The sequence below is a fragment of the Thunnus albacares genome, chromosome 23 (assembly GCF_914725855.1).
Source record: "Thunnus albacares chromosome 23, fThuAlb1.1, whole genome shotgun sequence".
Taxonomy (NCBI): domain Eukaryota; kingdom Metazoa; phylum Chordata; class Actinopteri; order Scombriformes; family Scombridae; genus Thunnus; species Thunnus albacares.
Genome location: NC_058128.1, coordinates 23,268,104 through 23,290,935, shown reverse-complemented (window position 1 = coordinate 23,290,935; position 22,832 = coordinate 23,268,104). Strand labels below are relative to the sequence as shown.

General features: G+C 41.0%; 1 protein-coding gene across 7 annotated transcripts in view; it reads right to left on the bottom strand.

The window, feature by feature from the left end:
- Positions 1–443: 443 nt before the first annotated feature.
- Positions 444–22,832, bottom strand: part of dennd5b (DENN/MADD domain containing 5B) — a 78,084-nt gene continuing 55,695 nt past the window's right edge. For 2 of the 7 annotated variants that reach the window (XM_044343752.1, XM_044343750.1), the window contains 19 exons: positions 21,382–21,960; positions 19,695–19,926; positions 16,315–16,465; positions 15,791–15,881; positions 15,332–15,442; positions 13,681–13,812; positions 12,494–12,646; positions 12,087–12,168; positions 11,912–11,993; positions 10,542–10,670; positions 10,307–10,428; positions 8,691–8,836; positions 7,124–7,165; positions 6,230–6,348; positions 5,245–5,432; positions 3,564–3,646; positions 2,294–2,420; positions 1,891–2,065; positions 444–974 (listed from right to left, as the gene is read on the bottom strand). In XM_044343752.1, the coding sequence (XP_044199687.1) occupies positions 791–974; positions 1,891–2,065; positions 2,294–2,420; positions 3,564–3,646; positions 5,245–5,432; positions 6,230–6,348; positions 7,124–7,165; positions 8,691–8,836; positions 10,307–10,428; positions 10,542–10,670; positions 11,912–11,993; positions 12,087–12,168; positions 12,494–12,646; positions 13,681–13,812; positions 15,332–15,442; positions 15,791–15,881; positions 16,315–16,465; positions 19,695–19,926; positions 21,382–21,960 (2,928 nt within the window). In that variant the 3' untranslated portion in view covers positions 444–790. The remainder of the gene's footprint in view (positions 975–1,890; positions 2,066–2,293; positions 2,421–3,563; positions 3,647–5,244; positions 5,433–6,229; positions 6,349–7,123; positions 7,166–8,690; positions 8,837–10,306; positions 10,429–10,541; positions 10,671–11,911; positions 11,994–12,086; positions 12,169–12,493; positions 12,647–13,680; positions 13,813–15,331; positions 15,443–15,790; positions 15,882–16,314; positions 16,466–19,694; positions 19,927–21,381; positions 21,961–22,832) is intronic. The other 5 variants (XM_044343753.1, XM_044343755.1, XM_044343754.1 and 2 more) reach the window with 3 other exon arrangements.

Below are 22,832 nucleotides of genomic sequence, written 5' to 3'. Positions count from 1 at the left end.
AAACAAAATGTTTTACTAAAATCTAAAAGGACCATACCAGTGGTTTTGAACTCAATGACTCCCAGTTATCTTCATATCAGTATATCTGGTTTGTAACACTGTCCTGTCACCAGAAATACTCACTAGAGCTCCAAATGTGGATTAATCCACCGCTTAAAATAATCCCCAACAAATGCACTATTTCCTTTGTTTGTTAAAAACTACAGTGACCAGCTGTTTTAGGAAATTACTGAACCTCTTTAAAAATGAAATTATATATTTGTGAGCCGTAAAGATTTACGTCTTCAGTGGGAACCAGTGGGGTTGGAGATGAGAGCCACAGACAGTAGGAAAGTGATTTTCATAGAGTACTGAAATAAACTGAAACCAGAGGCTGCCTGGAAGGTAGAAAGTCAATCTAAAAACAAATTATTAAAAGTATTGTAGTATTTTGGTGAATTGTACACAGTAATGTAGAATGTTTGGGATTTGTAGTTAATGAAGAGAATCTGATAAATCACTGGTATGGTCCCTAGTTAAAAAGAGTCTTTCAGAGCCACAGGTGGGGTAATAATACTGCATCCAAGCTCATCCATCCAAAGCCCTGACTTCTCTTGTGAAGCAGTTGAACTTGCTGCTTTGGTCTCTTGTCCCTCATTTCCTCCATCCCTGGTCATGCGTCTAATAATCCCAGAGCCAATGGGCTGTAAGCTGGCAGGGCAGGTGAAGGTGGTGGTGGTGGTGGTGGTGAGGGGAGGGTTGGAGGAAAAAACATAGAGCTAGTTGGGTAACCCGGTGGTCCCCCCTGGTGTTAAAGGTCGATGCCTTTGACCAGCGAGGCCTCCAGTGTGATGGGGAAGTCGTGGAGCGTCTCCAGGACTCCGATGAGGGCGTTGACAGTGGTGCGGTCTCTGAGCAGGGCCGTGTCCTCGTACATCCGCAGGATCACCGGGCACTCCACCAGCAGGGGAAGCCACTGGGGCAGCAGGCGGTCCCTGCAGAACACACAGTGAGAAATACTGATTTTTGTATACGGTTTTTGCAGTTAGCATACCGAAAAAAAATCAACATACTTAACTGTTTCAAACTAACAGGTAATGATAACATATGTGCCTTAATCAAACTGCTGCCACTTCAACTTCACAAACAAACAGCAGAATGTTTTTCCAAAGATTTAATAGTTATTTTTGCTTCTCTGGTGTGTTCACAAAGCTGTTTTACCACCATCCACAAAGCTCCCCCATTTCCTTTGTGCAATGCATTGTGGGATAATGGTGTTTATGAACAGCACACTCAAAAATCCAACTTTTTTTGGTGCAGACTGACTTCTTTGATCTCTTTTCCAGGTTGAACACACTACAGAATCAAACCTGCTTAGACTTGGCATGTAGTCTGGAACTGGGACAGCTTGTGAGATGCATTTGCAAACTCTGGAAAACTGCCTTAACTTATTCTTTTGGCCACTTGGGGGCAGCGGAACAAGCTGTAAACATAACATCTAATAATTCTCTGTGAGTTCATCACTAAGAGCGTCTTCTTTATGGACAAGTAATCATGTAATCCATTTTTAATGTAAAAAAAAAAAAAAGATATATCAAATGTTAGATCTATTATATCACAAAACTTCGAAATACATGAATCACATGAATTATCAAAAAGAGAGGAAGTCATAGAAAGAAGTGCATAGAAATGACTGAAGAAAGCAAAAATACAGAACAAAGAGAAAACAAATCTTATCTTTTTTCAAACTCTTTAAAGCTTCAGAAATAAAACAGAAAGGAAAAGGGATGTATTAACAGGTGTGCACTCCTGGAAGATATATATATATATTTAAACTGGAGGAATTTAAACCAGACGTGTCAAAGGCAGGTGAGCTAAAGCTGAAAATGACATCAGTGTTGTGAAACTGACCTGGCTCCGAGGCAGACCAGCAGCTGGAACTTCCCATCCTTGCCGATGTTCCTGGGTGTGGAGTTGATGGCGTTGACATAGTGGCAGAGTGATTGACAGGTCATCCCCAGGGGCTCTGCTGTCTCCTGAAGGTCTCCCATCTGGTCAGCTGACTCCATGTAGGCAACGGCCTTCTCTGCAGCGGGGAAGGGAGGAGACGACAGATTCAGAGAGGTTTCTTGTTTCCTTTCACATCCTAACGTCTTGTGCTGACTTTGATGCTCACAAATACCATAAATATTAACAAAAAAACTATGCTTAAGTGTCAAAAAACCCCACAGTTAGTGATACTTTGTGCACAACAAAAGCTCTGCAAGAATGAACAGAAGTTCAGCAGCAGATGGCGCTGCAGCTCCACACTCACCCACAAAGTCCCACACGAACACAGTCTTCTGAAAGAGCCGGGCCGACTTGAAGCCGTGATGGAAGAACTGCTCCAGAGCTGACACCAAGCTGTTCTCTCCACACAGCAGGACGGTCAGGCTGCCTCTCTGCATGAAGACACCACACACACAGAGAACAGAAATCAGCACGACAGAGAGAGACACCACTGAGCCAAGTGGCAGTTTTGAAACGACAGAAGAACACAAAATGCTAAAATGCCATATGAATGAAAACAGCATTAAAAAGCAGAAGTCCATACTCTGATAGACGGCACACAAGATTCACCAGAGGCTGCTGGCATTGGTCAGAGTTAATTATAGTCTCCAAAGAGACCAGAAATCAAAGCAGCACAGACAGATATATCCTGACTTTTAGTCCTTAGTATGGGTCAAGCTCCAAAAACACTGGATCCTATGCTTCCCACAATGCAATAGTGATCTTTTTGTTAGACCATCCCTACCTCAAACATGTTTGGTTTGTATAACTGCACGAATCTGAACATTATCCTGCAGTTTGAGCAGGTTAAAGGGTTAATAGTGAAACAGAAGCACTGTTATCTGAGGAAAAACTGTTAAATTTGTAATATCAAATCTTTAAAATCCCCTCAAGACATGTTTTAAGACTTAAAAAAAAACTTTTCTTTATAATTATTAATTTGTAGTTAGGTAAACAAGGTAAACTTTCCTCCTTCAGCAGATGAATGTGACACACAAACTGCACATTCATCATTCTGCACAGGGAAAAGATCATTTAACTGTAGTAACAATAAGAAAAAGACATTTTTGAGTGGAGGGGAAGTTTAACATTAGTGGGCTTTAAATCTTGCAGTGTGTTCCCTTCTGGCTTCCCTGTGGCAGATTTTCATGGCTGATCTCTTTGAGAAGATCGCAACACTCGTGAAGAAAGAGCCTCTGATCACTGCTGTCTGAGCTCCTTCACGGCTGCATGAATCACTCTCCATCGCTCTGCTCTTATGTGCTGGACAATAAGTGGCCTGAGTCATTTGTACAACATCTGTTTCCTCTGCAGTGGGAATACAACTGCCATTAAACAGACCATGAAACACCACTTTACTGACAAAACATAATGAACACAGTCACTGGATAGACACGGAGAGAATACAAATCCACTCTGTTTAGGGATGTGAAGAGTTCACAGAAGGTACAGCACTGATTAAGTTAATAATAAAATGGTTTCATTCATTATCAAAGAAAGGAATTCAGAGACTGAGAATGAGAACAGTCACACACCTCTTTCTCTGGCTTGTGGAAGTGTTTGATGATGTTGTTCACCGCCTCCCCGATGGCCTCTTGGATTTGGGCTGAATTTGGTTCTGGAATCAGGAAAACAGATACATGAACATCAAAACATCAGCTCACTACTTTTTAATGAAGAGCTACTCTGTTATACTGTAACTATGCTGTGAGGTTGTGTTTTTGTCTGGGAATGTGAGGTTTTAAAGCACCTGAGGGGAGTTAACATTCTTGCAATGGAAGCTTATACTCTCATGTTTATTGTGTTAAGATTATGTGTCTTGTATTAGGACTATACTGTCTTATGGCTAAGTGTACAATGTAATACTCTTGTGTCTTCTCTGCTTCTTGTGAGAGCTTGTTCCACTGCTGCTTCCTGACAGGTGTTGATAAGTTAACGAATGCAAGCTGTGGGATTCGACCTTCAACTTTTACTCCCCAGCAGACAGAGGCAGAGACGGAAACTCCCGAAGGAAGAAAGATAGATAAAGCTATGAATGGACAGAAGGGATTGTGCATTAATTAAAAGACACCTGTTAGGATAATGAATATGAGATGTTCTGTATGTACTAATACTTTCACTCAACAGTATCTTTTGGCCTCCGGCTGTCTGAACCATTTGCAAATACTGTTGTTGATACTGCAATTAAGACTCCAAGAGACAATGAGCTGTTATTACAGAAAAATCCCTCTACAGTTCTACAATGAAACTTACACATAGACTCACTATATTCACATTTAGGCTGACAAATTAAATACATAAATAATAGATGCAGTAATTCACCACCATCAATTCATTCTGAGCAGAGAGAGAGAGCTTTGAAATATGAAGTCTGGAGTATACCAGTGGAATAAATATATATATATAATATAGACTTTTATCGTGCTTATTCATAAACAATGAATAATTGATGCATAAAAAATGACTTGGTGGGTTAATAAGAAAATACCCAACGATGTAAAAATAATGAAAACATTATTAAATTTGCCAATTAATAATTATTTGTCCTTATTCAGTATTTAAATTATAAATGAATAAACACATTGAAAAATGGAATTATAAAATGAACTTTAAAGATGTTTTTGAAAGTGTACTTTCTATATAGATAACTAGAATATACTTTTTACATATCTAAATGGAATACCAGAAAGTCACACTTAAAAGACCTTTTTAAAGAAATGAATGTAATAAATAATGAATAAAATGCATATTTTTCTTACATACATGTATGAGTTAATCATTTAAAGATTAATTAAATGTGATGATTTATCATTAACTGGCAAATTTAATTACTTTTTATTTTACTTTGAGTCTATTCATTTAACATTTAAATGCAAATTTAATGAATCAGTTTCAAATAGTTATTTATTAAATGTATCAATTGTGACACTGATAAGAATTAAACACTGAAAATATGAAATGATTCCAGTGGTGCACTCGAGCCGCCACATAATAGGTCTGTAAAATTGATTAATAATTTCATAGAATGTTTTCCTGGAAAGAACAAATGTAATTTGGTTTAACTGCAGGGAAACAGACACAAAACTGTAACACAGTTCTTTTAGTAAGAGTTCAGTAAAGTTTTCTGAAGAATTTCCTTTAAAGCAAACTGCTTCATTCAAATCAAACTCAATAAATAAATCAGGACATATTCTCTGAGCTTTGACAGATACTGACTGTATCCTCGTCCAGACAGTGACGTGATGCTGATGCGTCTGGTCTGCGATGGCGAATGCTGCGGCGGGGGCGTACGGCAGCCCTTCCCAGAATCCTCCTCTCCGCTGGGCACCACCAGCTCACCTATCAGAACCCTCTCCAGACTGCCGTCATCCACGCCCTTACCAAGCCATCGACCACATGGGAACCTGGAGGACACAGAGACAACGAGGTGTTTATTCTGTCCTGTAGGTGGATTTACTACATCTACTTACTTTTTTCTTTTCTGTTTTATTCTTGTCATCTTAATCTGGAAATTCTCACTAGAGCACCAGATGTGAATCAATCTGCTGCTGAAAATAATTCCCAGGAAAATGCACTGTTTCCTCCTGTTTGAGTAACGTTTGTTAAAAACTACAATCACCAGCTGTTTTAGGAAATTACTGAGACTTTAAAAAAAAAATGAAAATACATATTTGTGATTTATCTTCAGTAGGAACCAGTGTACTCTCAGTCAGAGAGCAGTGAGGGACGGACTAACACACTTGTGTTTTTGTTCTTCTCATGGGATTTGTAGGAAATTAGAAAAATGTAGAATAACACCAGCCTTATCCTTTAAATCCTATTCAATAATCAGCCTATTAGCTGGATTGTTTAGCTTGGTTTTAAAAGGACTTGGTCTAGAACCTAATTAAGGTTTAAATGCTTACCTCAGAAAGCAGCTTAAATCTCATTCTGTTCAGTTTTCATTGGAAAATTTTATTCTGGAAAACAAACACTGACAGTGGACTGAAGCCAGCATTTGGAAACCAGACTAATCAGCAAACTATGAGAAGTATTTAGATGATTTAATTTGCTTTTATTAACTCCCAAAACTTGTGAACAAGTGTTTAAATAAAGAATACAATAGCATGAAACATCTTGCTGTTTCTGGAACTTATGGAAAATCTATAAAAGAGACTAATGAGAGCAGGTTGAATGTATGGAAACAAATGTGAAATCTCACCTGTATGTGTGTCCTGTGATCTCATTGCGTACCATGACACAGTCCACCAGCCATTTAGCCAGGAGGCCGGCGTTATCATGACCCAGCTGCACTGTGGTCAGCTTCCCCAGGTTCTGACACTACACACAGACACAGACACAGACACAGACACACACACACACACACACACACACACACACACACACACACACACACACACAGGAAAGAAAATCAATTTGAAGCAGAGCACTTTCATATCCAAACATACTGCAGCATTAATTTTTTCTACTACTATATTTACTGTATCACACGACACACTCCTGCTCTACAGCACTAACTAATAGCACACACTGTTATTGCTGCTGCAGTGGAGACACAAGTGACAACTTCCAGATTGATTATATTTGACTGTGGATTTTTCAGCTTGTTGAATATCATTAAATGTTTTCAGTCATAATGAAATTTCCTAATTTTTTTCTTCACTGTATTTTCCTGTTTAATCCGTTGACTCCCATGGAAATGAGAATTAGTCGAATTAAATTCTTAATCCTTTCAAGGACGCTATCCCAGCATGCACTGTGCTGAAGCCTCCACACTCAGTGACTCATAATATTAAGCTACAGTGAACATTTATCTCTAATCCACTTCTCTTAGTAGTTCAAAGTAGTGCTAATGATGACAGTGCATGCATGGAATATAACACAGGAAAGCCCCTGAATTTAAGGTGGTATTTCATTTTGTAAACACCTTCTAGATAGATCAAATTATGACTATCCACCCTAAAAACCACTGTTTTTTTATAATAAAGCCGACTGCAGGACAACGACAACAGAAACAGGCAACGAGAAGCATTTCAAAAGAGACAAAGGGGAGGATGATGGGAAATGGAGGCAGGGAGGCAGGGCTTCCTCTAACCTTGAACATGGCGGAGATGTGCGTGTGAGGCCTGAAAGCAGACTGAGGGAGATGGAGACACTTGTTAAGACACAATGGATGCACAATAAAAATGGCGGTATGATGATGTCAGAACCACAACAAGAACATCATCCATCATGCACGCGGGAGAAGAAAAGATCACCAGTGCAAACATGCGGCGTGAGAGAGGAGGACGGCAGGAGGTCTGAGCATCCTCTGCACTAAAACTTCAGACTTTTTTTAAATTAAAAAATAAAAAAAACGCCTTTTAAGTTGTAGCTAATGATTTTGCTCACTGAATCTATAATAATGACACTCACACCTGTTGTTTTGCTATTTTATGCACGTATCACATTAAGCGTGCCTTCATTCATTATTTAAATCTTCCAGCACAGTAAACAGAGTATTAGCTGTAGCAGTAACTGACCTTCTGCACTTTGTCTACACACTTTTCACACAGATACAAGTTTATATGGTGAGATTATTTTATAAAGCAGCAGCTATTTTTACTTAAAGCAAACCTCCAAACCATGTTTCCTCTAGATGGTGAGAAATCTGTTGAGTCAGCAGGAGAGAGGTCTCACTTCATGTAAGAGATAGTGGCATTGTTGTGCACATATATACGCTCATATGACTCATGCAACTTCTCTATTTTAGTAAAAAAGAAACATTCCCCTGATTGTTGTTATTATATTGATAGAACATAGCAGAGAGCAGAGTAGACCATAGAGACCTTATGTCAGTAGTGAATATGTGCAGTATATGTGTGCATATATGCTACACACATACAGTATATACTCATGTAGGTCTGTCATGTTTTTTTCTTTTACAATTTAAAAAATAAAATGATGACCTTATACATCACTGCATCTAAATTACACAAACATGACTGAAATCTCTCTGCTCTAGATGTGGTGGTTTTTGTCATAATGTATGCAATGTTTAATCACAAATCCATGGCATTCATTTCCCAACGGACCCTAACATTTGCCTGCTGGGTTACCAGCTTAAACCTCAGCCGTCATGGCAAAGCTGTTGTGCAATTATGTTTTATCACGCTACAATATAATAAGTCAAATTCCCCATAAACCTCAACTTTTGTGCTATTACTGTCAGCTAAATGTCTATTTCTAGTTTAATTAGTCTCAGTAGTGTTGTTTTCTTTTTCTATCCCTTAGTTGCATTTGGTATTCTGTAATTCTTTATGTATTGTTTTTTACATGGAGATGTTCAATTTTGAAAAGCCAAATAAATAAAGAAATGACAGTCAGAAACTACAAAAAAGCAAGAAACTGGAACGATCCTTTAATGGAGTACAAGTCATGAAGAGCAAGTGAAACTAGCAGCAGCTCCTCTAATGTCAGTGCTGTTGCATGCAGAGTGTGAGTGTGATGTTTCACAGTAAAGAAGGTGAGAAACTAAACATCATGCCCAACACACAAAAAACAAACTTCACCCAAACTGCACCCAACTCCAGGGCTTTAGTGCATGGCAGGGAGGCTTCACACATGCCATAGACATGGACCGTATACTCAGCTGGTGAGAGGTCAAAGGTTACACTACTCACGTCAAAGGTCATCTCCAGGACGTTCTTGGGGATCTGCATGATGCCCGAATCTCCCAGCTCGCCTGACACACACACCCAGGGGTTGGAGGTGGTCATGGCGTTGCTCAGCTTCTTGATGGGGATGATGACGACGCGGTACGGAATCACTGTAGGGACAAACAACACGTCAGCGCCAGAACAGAGAAACAAACACTAACATGCTAATTAGGCTCGATGTAGCTTATGTAAGTGGGCCAATTCAACGGTGGAATCAGATTCAGGGCAAACACACTGTGCAGAGGGAAACAGAATAACAGATGAGACGGCTGTAAATCATCAGCTGTGGGTGCTTGTGTGTGTGTGTGTGTCTGTGTGTACAGTATGTGTTATCTTAATGAGAGTCATATGTGGCCTGTGTGCAAACACTGAACTGAATAATACATTGTGCTTTAAATCTTTGATTAAACTGTACATATACACCTCATGGTTTATTCATACTAATAGCTCAGCCAGGCATTGATCCATGTTCAGCTCCATCCATCTAGCAGCTGACATTAACCAAGTAACTGAGAGAAGGAGCGGGAAGAAGGCCTTCTCTGTGAGCATGGAAAGGTTTTATGGATCTGGCAGGTGGTTTACAGGTAGAGTCAGTGAGGCTTCTTTCCATATGTTTACAATGTACATGTTATTTTTGTACTTTTGTCTGATATTTTTGGGAATACTGATAACATTCAGCTTCACTTCCTTGTTCAACTTTGACCTAACAAGGTCACTGTAGTTATGTGAACACAAAGTTTGTCAATGCAATGGATTGGAGCTGCTGTGATTAGTCGAATAACTGATTAGTTGATTGACAGATAATTAATCACCAACTATTTTGATAATGGTTTATGCAACTGTAGACTACTGGGACACTGGAATATTTAGTTTGCAGGGCTGATTAACTCATCCATTTGTCAGTCAGTTTGGTGTGGGCTGGCCATTCAGATTTGATGCCTCTTCTTACATCACTTGGGGCTTCAATGAAATTATACCTGGACTGGGACCTGGCTAAACTAAGCTACGCTAAGGGCGAAAAATTTGCATGGTCACAGGGCTGGACTGGGGGACAGAGCCGTTGCTTGCAGACAGACAGATGCTGAATGCCGCCCAGCTCTAGAGGAGAGAGCCGGGGAGCAGAGTCGGAGAGTCCTGCTGCTGCTGATGACATTATTTTGAGTGTGGATGGAGCAGCTATGATGTTAGCATAGATCTGATTGATTTGAACTCCATTCAGAAAACAAGCATTTTAAAAGTTTTCTTGTTGTCTTGTGGACAGACCTGACAAAGGATGAATTCAGACTTTTTACAAATCAGCATCATGATGTAGTTATTTCAGCATCCTTTTGATCCATTTATTGCAATTAAATCACAGCAAAATCTAAGTTAATTTTGGGTTCATTCAGGCTGAGCAGTAACAAGTCGGTGCCAGCCATGGACGCTAGCTGCTTGGGGGGAACAAACACAAATGATCCGATGGTCAAACTCGCACGAGTAACACAAATAAACACCAATGATTTTGTTTCTGTTTGGCATAGAAGTTTGGTTGTAGTTGAGCTGAGTGGTTGGAAGTCATGTGCAGCTGAGGGAGGACTCACTGATGGTGGTGAAGACGCTGGTGAAGCAGAAGTAGTCGACAGCGTTGAGAGAGAGCAGGTGGAAGAGGAACTGTTCTTTCTCCTCTTCACAGCGCAGGAAGGCATAACGCTTGTACAGCTTCCTGTGGGCAAACCACATCCAGATCAGGTTCTAATACAGGAAAATATCATCTGCTGTACAGCCTCTTCCTCTGTCAAAATTGTGTGTGAGTTATCTGATTATACACGTGCTCACTTGGTTAAGGCTTGTCGGGACAGCAGCTGTTTGAGGTGCTGAGAGAGCAGCTTCTTCTCCAGGGACAGACGGATCCAGGCTCTGGCTCGTCCCACATCTGTCTTAATCTCTGACATACTCTGGATGCGCCTGCAGAGATACATGATAGACAGAGAGAAGATTTATTGTGATGAATACCATAAAAACAGGTTTCTCACATTCTGGCACCCTTATCAGTCTGATGTCCTGTGACTCCCAGGAGCTGAGTGATGAACTACTTTAATTTACTTTTTGATGTCTGGACTTCCATCAACCTACCTCGTCAGTTTTTACTTCAGTTTACTTCAGGTTTTGTGGTCGCACGTGGAATTCTTCATTTCAAACAATTTTTTACTAATTACACTTAATTTTTGCAATATGTCATATACTTAATTTACATAATAATATAATTCTGTCTCTCCGTAATTATACAACTGCTACTTCTATTTACTCAACTGTATGATATTTATTTCATATCTGTCTGTTCTGGAAGAGGAATTCCTCCTCTGTTACAAGCTTCCTTTTGCTTGGTTTTTCACTTTTCTCACTCTTAAACCTGCAATTATTGATCCAGCAACATTATAATTCATTTGGAGTCGTGCAAGTCCAATGTTTCACTCTCTTTTAGCTCTATTTTTGCTCTCTTTAGCTGCTAAATGCTCCACTATATTCCAGCTAGTCTACAGTTAACTGTGTGTGTTTGCCGTTTGGTGCTGATCAGGTAGCGTACAATTGTTTTTTTTAAAGCCTTTTCTCTGAAAACAGCCGCCTGCTGTGGCCAAAAATGATGCTATGAGAGCGCTGACAGTGAACCAGAACAGTAAAGTTGCAGCCAGACAGCTAAACAATGAGCTGAAACTTGGTAAAGCTGAGGGGAGCTGCAGAGTCGCTGATAATTCTCCGTAGGTTCATCACTACGAACTATGACCAACACATTAAACACTGACATTTCATACATTGGTATTATTAAAAATGTTGATTATAGCAGCTTTAAATGGTTGTTTGTGGAGTATCTCCTTATCTGAACTGAGGGTCTAAGGATAAAGGGTGTCATATGTTGTACACAATGAGGCAATTTCTGATGATTTTGGACGATATAAACAAAACTGACTTGACTCCTTAATTTCCCAGAATGCCACGCAAATACTTTACATCTCACTGTGGCATGACTCTTTGCATGACCAATATTTAAGCCATTAGGTCTAATAAAAATGAAAAAGTGTCAAAGAGCCAAATCAGTAAAATAATTTTGGTTCCAACTGCATTATTCTACTGTTGTGGTACATCGGCAGACCTGCATCTGATCAATCTTCAGTAACATCTTGCCATCACCAGCGGACAGCGACACATACCTCATATCCTGTATCAGAGATACACGTAGAGACGGCATTGCTATATAACTATCAGACTTCCTCCTCTCAGGAACATGTGATACTGTTGAAGAGAAACACAGGACATGATCATGATGGCTGTGTTACACTCAGAGATGTGTGTTAGAGTTAATGTGTGGGTTTGCGTGTGTCTTACCTGGTGACTCGGCCTGCTGCTGCTCCAGCTTCTCCTCTCGGGCCTGACAATGCAGCAGATGGGACCACAGGGCCGACTTCCCCTGAGATGCAAGAGTGTGCGTGTCAGATTGTGTGTGTGTCACAGAGCCAAAATCCCAACAGACACAACAAACACAAATAAATATAGCTAATGCATTCACTGAAAGATTATACACACACACACAGAGGATTTATCAGGCAATAACCTCTTAGCCTCAATATCTATTATGCTCATAAAAACCTGATTAACCACGGTGTCTTTACATTGATAACAGGTGTTAAGAAAATTGTGACAGTATGAAGTTCCCTGTGTGTTTAAGTCTTGGTCCATGCATGTGTGTGTGTGTGTGTGTGTGTGTGTGTGTGTGTGTGTGTCTGCGTGCTGACCTGTTTGACCTGCAACCCGTGGCTCCAGATTCTCTCCAGCAGGTCACACAGACTGGCAATCAGAGTGTTCTCTTCCAGTCCAGTAATGTTGGCCTCACCGTGGCCCAGCTCCACCGCCTCCCGGCCCATCTTCTCCACCAGCATACGCTTTGTCTGAACACACACACACACACACACACACACACGATTAGATTAACAACTGGGATTATTACTGTAATCATTAATATATTGTGAGAAGCTTGAACGGTGAGTTCCACACACCAACATCTATTTTGCTTGTAAGTTTTAAGAAATCCTTGAAAGATGCTGTACTTTTTGTGTTATTTGTTAAAATGAAGGTATAATACTTCAACAACAAGAGAGGTGTTCACTCATTTCTTATAATGGACAGAATAACTGCACCATTGACACAGCTGTTAAGAAATGAATTACACTCTATGTGTGTAATGAAAACAGATTTCAAAATTGGTCAGTATTGTAAAACTTTTGTCATGTGAACCCAGTTAGACATGTGGGACCCTTTACTGCTATCAGCTGTTTGGAGTTTAGCTAAGTCACATGATGCAAAAAAACTATAGAATATAATTATAATAGCAAAACTTAGTCAAAAATTGGTTATAAAGGTAAACTGCAGTCATATGTATTTAGATATAGCAATTTGTTGGCCAGTGGTCATGGTAACAACAGGATAATACTACTAATGCTACTGATGTTAGCTAACATTAGCCACCATACGCTACTGCTCATACCAGAACAAGTGAGACTGTTGCAACAAAACCTCTGAGTGTCCTGAAGTGAGCAACTGTGTTTTATTGCTTATTAATGATTGTTTTCACTTGTACAGAAAGAGTTTGTTATTTCTTCTTTTAAAAGTTACATGGTCTGACTTTAAGTCTCATTGGTTCCTGTGTCTGACTGGTGGTTTAAGTGTTTAACTTAAACCACCAGTCCTTTTTATATCTTCTTTTACTCAGATGGGAATTTTTATGCTCAGAAAAAAATTGCATCACCAACAGTCTGATTTTGATGATGCAACCTGAGCAGTGATGCATTCTGTCACTCCCTGCATGCATATGACAGAGGACACCTATCAGAGAACAATGCAGGGAGTGTGTTTGACAAGGCAGGCTGTCAGGAACTGACTGTAGTCATGTATGACAGGTCATTGGTGTGGTTGTATGTTTCACCTTCATCCGACACTCCTTGAGCAGCCCCTCCACAAACTTCCAGTTGGTCTGGGCGATGACGGCGGGAGACAGATCAGACAGTTTGGGCTGTCGGAGGTTCTTCCCCAGGCTGCGGGCCTCCTGCATGTACTTCTGAACATCAAACAAAACCAGTCGGTTAGCTCTGGAGAACATGCACTGAACAAGACTGTGGAGACCTGAACCTTACAGTAATTGAGCTTATCTGTTGTGAAAATGAGGAAGCTGTCCTCAGAAAACCTCACAGCACACACTTGATTTAATGCTATGTGTCAAAAACGTTCACTTCTATCTGACACGTAGCTTTATCTAATTCAAATCAGCTGTGTCTCTCTTCTTTGTCTTCTCTTCTTTAGAACATGTGATGCTGCATGATCAAGCTCTGACAGGGAAGACATTTATTAAGAATGTCATAAAAACCCTGAGTATCCCGATTCCCCTTTTTATATCTTCTTTCATTAATGTTGATCATTCTTGTTTAGGAACCAAAATCATTTTAAAAATTAATGTGTTTTCACAACTGACACAATTTAGGTGTATTGTTGTTATGATGACTATAGATTGTAATTTTTTTATGTGAGAAGCTGTCAAAATCCAACTTCAAAGAAGTGGATTTATGTGAGTTAAGAGAGGAAAGGTGTCATGCAGGAGAGGAGTGACAGCCAGTCCTTTAAGGAGGTGCGGGTGGGGAGGTGAGCAGGGTTCCCACTGTAACATTACATGATGGAAGTTCTACAGCTTTTCCACAATGCTCTATAACTTGGTCAGAGTGCTTCTCTGGAACAAAAACTAACATTTTGGTTAAAGTTACTTTTCAAGGCCAGTTTATAACAGCAACATTTCAGACCAAAGTGAATTCAAGCCACAATCAGGGAGCTCATTGTTCAGAGTGCAGTGAGTGTGACTGTAACTTTGATGCTCTTTTTCATGCTGTTGACATGTTGCAAACTGTCTTGACGGTGCTGACCTTTGAACCTGGAAAGTCCAAAATGGAGGAAACTAAGCGTGAATATAAACTCTTCCACAAAAGAGATGTGGCATGCTTTACAGTCAGTATGTCACTGAGGCAGTAAAGTTAAGAAGACAACATTTTATAGCCTCTAAATTTCTCTGTGGTCACACTGCTGACCAGATATTGGCTGTGATCAACAGTTTTGTTGTTTGCTGTCTGGAAAGCAGACAACAAAGAAGATATTGATCCAATTTCCTGTAGTTCAGGTGTTTCAGTGTGGACAGAGATCTTTTAAAAGTAAATTTTAAAAGTTGGATGGCTTAATGTGAAAACAGTCTGAGACTGAAAGGCCAGCAGAGGAGGCTTGTTGATGTGTTGACTGCTTGTGGAGACGACTGATTAAAATCCACTGAGTACAACCAATGTGCTCTAAAGGCAATCCTTAGAAGTCTGAAATTCTTCAAGACAGTGCTTGAACAATTCCAAAACCAACACTTTATGAAAAAAGGGGAGTATAAGACTTAATTTTCAGAGTAAAGACTCTGGTTTTAAAAACAAACCCAACCCTAAGGATGGGTGGGAACCCTGAGTAAGGTGTTCGGATGGGGTGGAGGTGAGAGCAGGGGTTGGGGGGGGGGTCTGTGAGAGGGAATCCACAGCTTCAGCAGTTCCTCCACATACCAGGCAGGATGCAGAGGCAGATTTTTTAGGCGGTTTGATAGGCGGAGGGGACGCATTGTCCCACTCCCAAAAGGCCATGGAGTTCTGCAGGACCACACAGCCCTCCACCTGCTGAGGAGGAGGAGGAGGAGGACGAGGAGGAGGAGGGGGTACAACCCAACCCCCAACCGACCGGCACGGGACACACGAGCAGACAGAAACGAAAGAGAAGAATGGAAAAGAAAACAGAGAAGGCAGCATGCACATGAGGTCTTGGAAAAAAAAAGGATGAAAAACAAAGAAAGCTCAAACAGAAACTAACAGCAGCTCAGTTACACAATACACAAACTAAGATATGATGCCATGAAACATACAGAGAAAATAAAGTCATGCTTGTACACTGAATAACGTTAGAGAGCAGAGGAGGGCGCGGGGCATTCAGAGGGCAGGTTACATGTTGGTTGTGAGGAGGTTTTCTACCTCTTTCAGGTCGTTGTCGAGGGTCAGATGCTCTGTTTGTTGTCTGTGGCGATCTTTCCGTCGCTGGGCTGTTGCCGTCCTGTGAGACCACCTGAACACCAAACAACTTATTTAAATATTTCATATTTTAATGTTTGATGCATCTTAAAGGAATCGTTCAACATTTTGGAAAATACACACATTTGCTTGCTTTCTGCGAGTGACATGAGAGGATGGATATCCATCTCGTGTTTGTGTGTTAAGTATAGAACTGGAGTCAGGATGTGGTTAGCCTAGCTTAGCATAAAGACTGAGAGCAGGTGGAAACAGCTAGCCTAACTCTATCCAAAGTGAAGACTGATCATGAACTGTAACTGGGTTGCGTTCAGTGGATTTGGTTTTTTCAGTCAAAAATACCCGAGCATGACATATGAAACAACGGTGTCAAAATCAGCCCAGCAAGCCTGCACAGTGTTGGTGTTAAATGCTGACTTATCTGCTGGTTTCATGTGTGGATATCAGTCATGAGGTGGACTTTGACTCACTTGTTATTTGTTGGTCCTGTGTTGAGCACGTCGGCCTGTAGTTTAGGGAAGAATCCCTGCTCGTATTTGCCCTGACCGATCTTCATGTCCAGCAGGTGTGGGTGGATGGCCGTGTGGTCGATCTTCATCAGCCGCTGTTCAATAGACTGAGCTGCAAGGGAAACAGAATATGTTTACACAGACTGCAATATTCTGGTATTAACCTGAGACACACAACTGGAAAATATACTGGAAACGTCGATTTTAATTGAGCTGAATGAGGTCACGATCAGAGTAAGAACAAGTGAATGTAGACATGGAGGAGCCCAGTGTTAGTCACATTACTGAAGGGAATATGAGACTGACGCAGTGTACACACACAGTTTTCACAACATTTAGTGACTCATACAGCAGCCTGGCTACTTGATCACATGTGTTTTATTATCTTCATCTACTCTTGTGTAGAGCTGGAAAATAATCATCTTATGATATTGAGTTTGTTTTTGGGAGCTTAACCCATACTAGGGACAAAAATTCTGGATATTTCTGCCTCCACTGCTTTAATTTTGACCAATCTTTTTTTGTGAGTCACCAAACATTTATGTAAGTGCAATACTAAATTACTGAAATACCCAGGCTCCACTCTGGTGCATGCAAACAGGGATGTAATAGACACAGTTCTAGAAGAAGTTAATGGAAACTATTTCATACTATCTGATTAACGATGAGTTTAGTGGTGAGATTATGCATTCCATGTAAACGGAAGTAAATTAAATCAATAGAATTATCTCTCCCAGATATGCTTGGCTAGGCTGAGGGTGTAACTGTGGCCTATAATTAGATTTTTAAAAAGCCTTGTGTCACCTGCGAAGGAAAACAAATATAATTTGGGACATTTCAGCTCTGGTGTGTGAATACATTTAAATAGACAGCATGTAAACAAACAAAGAACACGACCTGACAAACAATGACAAATTCTCTGTTACACACACACACTGACACATTTCTCCTGGCCTAATGGAGTAAACATAATACGCTGCAACAGCTGCTCATTTGCCCAGAAGAAAAACCTGACTGGACTTTAAAACAGGTTGTTTATATTATAAATCACAAGATGAGGTATGTCCTCTCATCTCTCTCTCTCTCTCTTTCTCTCTGGCCCATTCATTACTCCCTCTCTCCCCAGAGATCCACTAACACACACTTAGACTGTCTCATCCCACTGTGCCCTTCACCTCTATCTTCTCCTCACACAGCAGCAACAGCAAACACACTAAACCCTTATCTGCTGTCTGTCAGTGCAGCTGTGCTTGTTGTTAAACTGTCTGAGTTGTGTTGCCCTGTTCTAGCATTGAACTAGTTTGGTGTCTGACAGGAGCTGCTGTGTGAACCTCAGTTCTAGCGTGAGCAGTGAGCACAGGCAGTGGAGCGAGTCGCCGCAGGGGAAGGAAGGCAGAGGGAAAAGCTGCCTATTGTCTGAGTAATTGGGTACCTGCATGCACCATCGCCCCTCAATGAGCTCACCCTCAGCAATTAAAGCTTTACATCGCTCGGCCTATTAGCACGAAACAGTGCGGGTCACAGACAAACGCTCACGCCAAAAAACAAAGCAGAGAATGTGGGGAACAACAATGGGGGGAAATGATGATCCTTATTGTTCTCATAAAAGAAGATGTGAGCTAGACAACACTGCAAAGCTGTGAATATCGAGCCAAACTGAAAGCTGATAAAATCAGCCTTTGCTCTGTCATATAAGGCTCATTGTGGTGTTGTTATGAATCATCATAATATCCCTCTGATATATCAGTCCAAAACTGTTGACGATGTAGTTTCAGTATGAATTCATAACATTCCATAACATCATATTCTGCTGTTTTTGTGTTTGTTATTGTTGATGGTAAATTTGGTCCTCGACTTCAAATGGACCGCTGTTAACTGGGGAAACACTGTTAAAGATTTATTTTGGTAAATACACTTATTTACTTTCTTATCAATATCAGTCCCATGTCTGTGAGTTAAAGTTGCACTAATCAATACGTTTATATAATTGGAAAAATAACTAATGGATTTTCCACCACTCTCGTTCTCCCTTTTAGCTCATGTTTAGTCTTTATCGATTTCGTTTCCAACCGCAGCAGGCGGTTGTTTTCAGTGAAAAATCTCTGATAAACCCATTATTCATTAACAGTTTATCCCTCTGACCAGCTGTTCTGTGCGGTGTCTCCAGCTATATAACGTGGGTAGGTGAGCACAGGTGACAAGCGCTAGCAAGTTGGTGTTAAAAAGGAGAGACCGGACTCAAAAAGATACTTTATGTGACAAATAGTAGACAGATAAATACATATTGGATTGTAGGTGTGTTGTAAAAAATGGAATAATGAGATAAAGACTCAAAGAGGAGGGCTAGTGTTACTTTTCATAGATTTTCATCTAACAAATTGGACCAACTAAAACTTTAGCTACACAGCATGGATCCCAACATGCTAACAGAGGATGACAAATCTGAGGATCCACTCTGAGCATTTTCTACTGGATGTATAAAAGGGGGGGGGGGAAATGAGAGTTTTCACAGATTAGTAGGCATATTTATTAACTTTGAAATTTCTGCTTTTGTACATGTTAAAGGTGCTATTTGTAAGAATCAGAAATCCCCTCTCATTAGTGACACCGGTGGCCATTAAGTGAACTGCAGTCAACATCCTGTTGCCCCTTTTTTGTCATTAATTTTAATACACAGACAAAAGAGCATTCTGCTCTTTTACAGTAAACCAGTCACATGCAGCCTCATAGATTCCCTGTCAGCCTCCAACAGTCTGACTCAGACCTGACCTCCTGCCTCATACTGCACATTCAGCACCAATTAAAGGCTTAACAAAGGAAAGCAAAGCAGCACTAATTGAGAAAATAAGAAAAAAACGCCTGACCAAACACACTTGCAATAAGATACTGTCAGAGAGCGTGTGCGTGTGCTTGTGCTTGTGTGTGTGTGTGTTACAGAGTGATGGACTGTTTGCTGTGTTGGGATGTAGAGAAATGAGAAGTGGGCTTTTCTAGTCACTGGGGAGAGCAGAGCTGCTTCCAGACAATAAATGAGAGACAAGAGGGGAAGAAGAAATGAAAGATAAGGCAGAGAGATGGATACAGAGTGTTTGTGTGTGTGTTTTTAAATTGCATGGCGCAGTGCAATCCTGTCTGACCTCACTAATGGACAATCGGTATGTTTTCAAAGACATGTACAGCATGCTAATCAACCAGTTCTTTTCCTGCTGCCAATTAAAACCATTACATTTCTGGTTTTCTCTCCTTGTGGGTAACATTTTCCAACCACTTTTGTTACAATTTTAATCATGTTTGCTGTGATGTTAACCACACTTGCAGACATTTCTCCCTGCTGATCTTACCAGACTCCTTGAGGATGGAGCACCTCTGGTAGCTGGAGGATCGGAGGTTGGGAGCGCGGACATTATAGAGGCGGGCCTTTTCGATGCGTGCGTCAAAGACACGGAGCTGTGGCTCCTTCTCCTCCCACTGGGACATGATCTTGTTGTCGATGAAGGTGGCAAACATCTGCGTCTCAATGAAGTGGGAGAGGAAGGGCAGGTAGGGCTCCGGCTGGTCTGACAGGAAGGAGGCCTGATGCAGGCACCGATACAAGTGGGGAGATACACAAATGTACATGGTATACTGTCAATTTTCAGGCCACTCACAAAAAAGGCAATTAAAAAAAAATCTAACTACAATACTCATTGGTGTATTGATCTGAGATTTGCTTTTAAACAGAAAAGTTTTAATTACTGATTCATTCATTCTGGTCACCTCTTGTTATCAGTTTTTTTAATGATAAGCTGCTGTCAGTGCAAACTTTCTGCAGCTGCTTCACAGTAAAACCCTTTATTATATTATTCCCACTGAACCACTGAAAATCTGTAAAGCAGATACAGGAAGGTTTAGGTGTATATTAATAGATCATTAACAATACAAAGGACAGAAAAGGGAAAATAGATAGGAGGCTCCCATTAACAGTCGCCATTTAAGCTTCTATTATCATCAATACCATATGATTTAATCTGGCATAAACTGCCCTGTAGGCCCATATATGTATACTCTCTAAATACACTATATGGCCAAAAGTATGTGGATATTTGCACAAACTATGTGGACACATGAACGTTACACCTATAATGCGTTCTTCGAAAAACAGCCTCCACTCTTCTGGTTTCAGGCTTTCCAGCAGATGTTGGAACCTGGCTGCAGGAATTTGATCCCATTCAGCCACAAGAGCATTAGTGAGGTCCAACACTGATAGGACCTGATAGGACCTGGCTCACAGTCTGCGTTTCAGTTCATCCCAAGGGTGTTGGACTGGGGTTTGGTTCTTCCACACTAAACTGGGAAAACCATTTCTTTATGGACCTGGCTTTGTGCACGGAGGATTGTCATGTTGAAACTTTAACAGGTGCCATGAAGTTGGAAGCACACTATTGTCTGTTGTCGTTAAAATGTGCTTTTACTGGAAGTAAACGGTCCACATCAGGAAAAACAGCCCCAGACCACAAGCTCCATAACAAGGGTGTCCACTTACTTTTAGCCAAACAGTGTGCACTATATTAGATTTAGACTTTACTAACATACTGTATTATGAAATATACTCATGGAATGGAACAAATTAGACCTGCTCTTGATTCTGTTGTAAATAACTGTTGCAGAATTTAAGTTACACATATTCATCTATGCACGGCAGATCTATTTTCAATACTGTGCAGTAACTGGTATTTCCACTACTCACAAAGGAAAGGTACTGTACACAGTTTGAAAACACTGTCATTTATAATCCCTGCACTGCTCTGAATGTGGGTCATAATCACACTGGAGGCACAGAACCTTCCAAACTAAAACTGTTTTACAGCATAAAATCCAATTTCACTTTTATAGAAAAATACTTTAGACGACAACTCTCCCTGTTTATTCTTTGTACAGCAAGGTCACATCATGTCTTGTAAATGTTTTAAGGAAAGGACCTTCTCTTTACACTTTAATAGAAGAAACTCTTTCCTGTGCACTCCAAGTGTTTGTTTTTGATTTACTCACCTTGTCAAAGTTGTGCATCTGTTCTCTGTTGGTGAGCCAGGACTCCAGATCCGGGGCACTCTGGATGACAAAGGCTTCGTAGTCGGCAAACATGGTGGTGAAGCGGCTGGCGAACACCTCCCTCAGTTGGACATTCAGCTTGGCGTTCCTTAGCTCCTCGTCTTCAGCTGCTGTCTGCCCCCCTTGCCCCTCAGTCACCTGACCTTTGACTCCAGCCCTCAGGGCGTCAACGCGGGCCACCGTCACCCCGGTGCGTTTGGTCAGCGCCTGCAGTCTCTCCAGGGTGGCGTTTCCCTGCAGCAGCTCCAGCACAGCCAGCTCCTCCCCTGCCAAGTTGCCGTTACGCCCATCATCCTCCAGCTGCCGGAGGGCGACGACCTTACGCTCCCTGCCTGGTGTGGAGGGGGTGCTGCCGGGACTGGTGCGGGTCCGTGGTGGGGCCCCTGCATTGGCAGAAATGCCAAAGCTAAGCAGCACCTCGCTGAGCTCCTGTATGAACTCAGACTTGTTGGGGAACTGGGGGAAGTCCTCTGGAAGCTCGATGTAGTGGTTGTCAATGTCCACAAAACACAGGTTGGCCTGGGACAAGACAAGATATTAATATTACTACAGCTCAGGATTAGACAATGGTGGTGAACGCAGCATCCCTATAAATTCATATTACTGTAACACCCAGCAGTGTTAAATAGCTCCTGTTGGCTAGACCAACAAAAAGGGAAAGACTGCCTGTGTTTTTGCTCTTCATAGAGTTGCGCATCTTTCTCTGAGGAGCATCTTTAGAGTCAAAACCCTCCTGAAATAATTGTGAATTAACCAGCTAGTTAGCTGCGGCCGCTAACACTGTCTCTGCAATTTGATGCTGAGAAATAAACCAAGCTCACAACCCTGCCTAGCTAGTGAGCCAAAAAAGGACATATTAGTTTCTGTGTACTGTGTTTATCTACAGCAGCAGCTAAATGGTTCATTCAGAATTACTTTACATTGTTGCTGCTCTAGCTAACAGGTGCTAGCTGGCTAAATCTGGTCGCAGTTGAGTTTGCTAGCTTAAGAGGCTGGGGGTGTAGGGGCGTGTGATTGGCTGAGTGAGAGGACGGTGACAATACCGCTTTCACAAAGTGGAATTAAAAAGTGACTTTTGAAAGGAATATGAACTACTACTCCCTAAAACTGTAATTTCACAATAATGAGTTGAGTTTTGATAATTTCTTTAAAATGTCCTTTTATTGCTTAAATTATATATTTTACATCATTTATTCATGTAATTTCAATTTCTGAATGACTTATCTATTTATTTCATATTGTAAATGTATTTATTCCATAGTTAACAGCAGAAACAGGAGCAGGGAGAGCCTGAAGAGCTGGGACAGGTATTATGAGCAGGCATATTGAGGACAGATTGGTTTTGGGAGGTATATTTGGGCGCTGGGAGATGTAGAGTACAGAGAATGTAG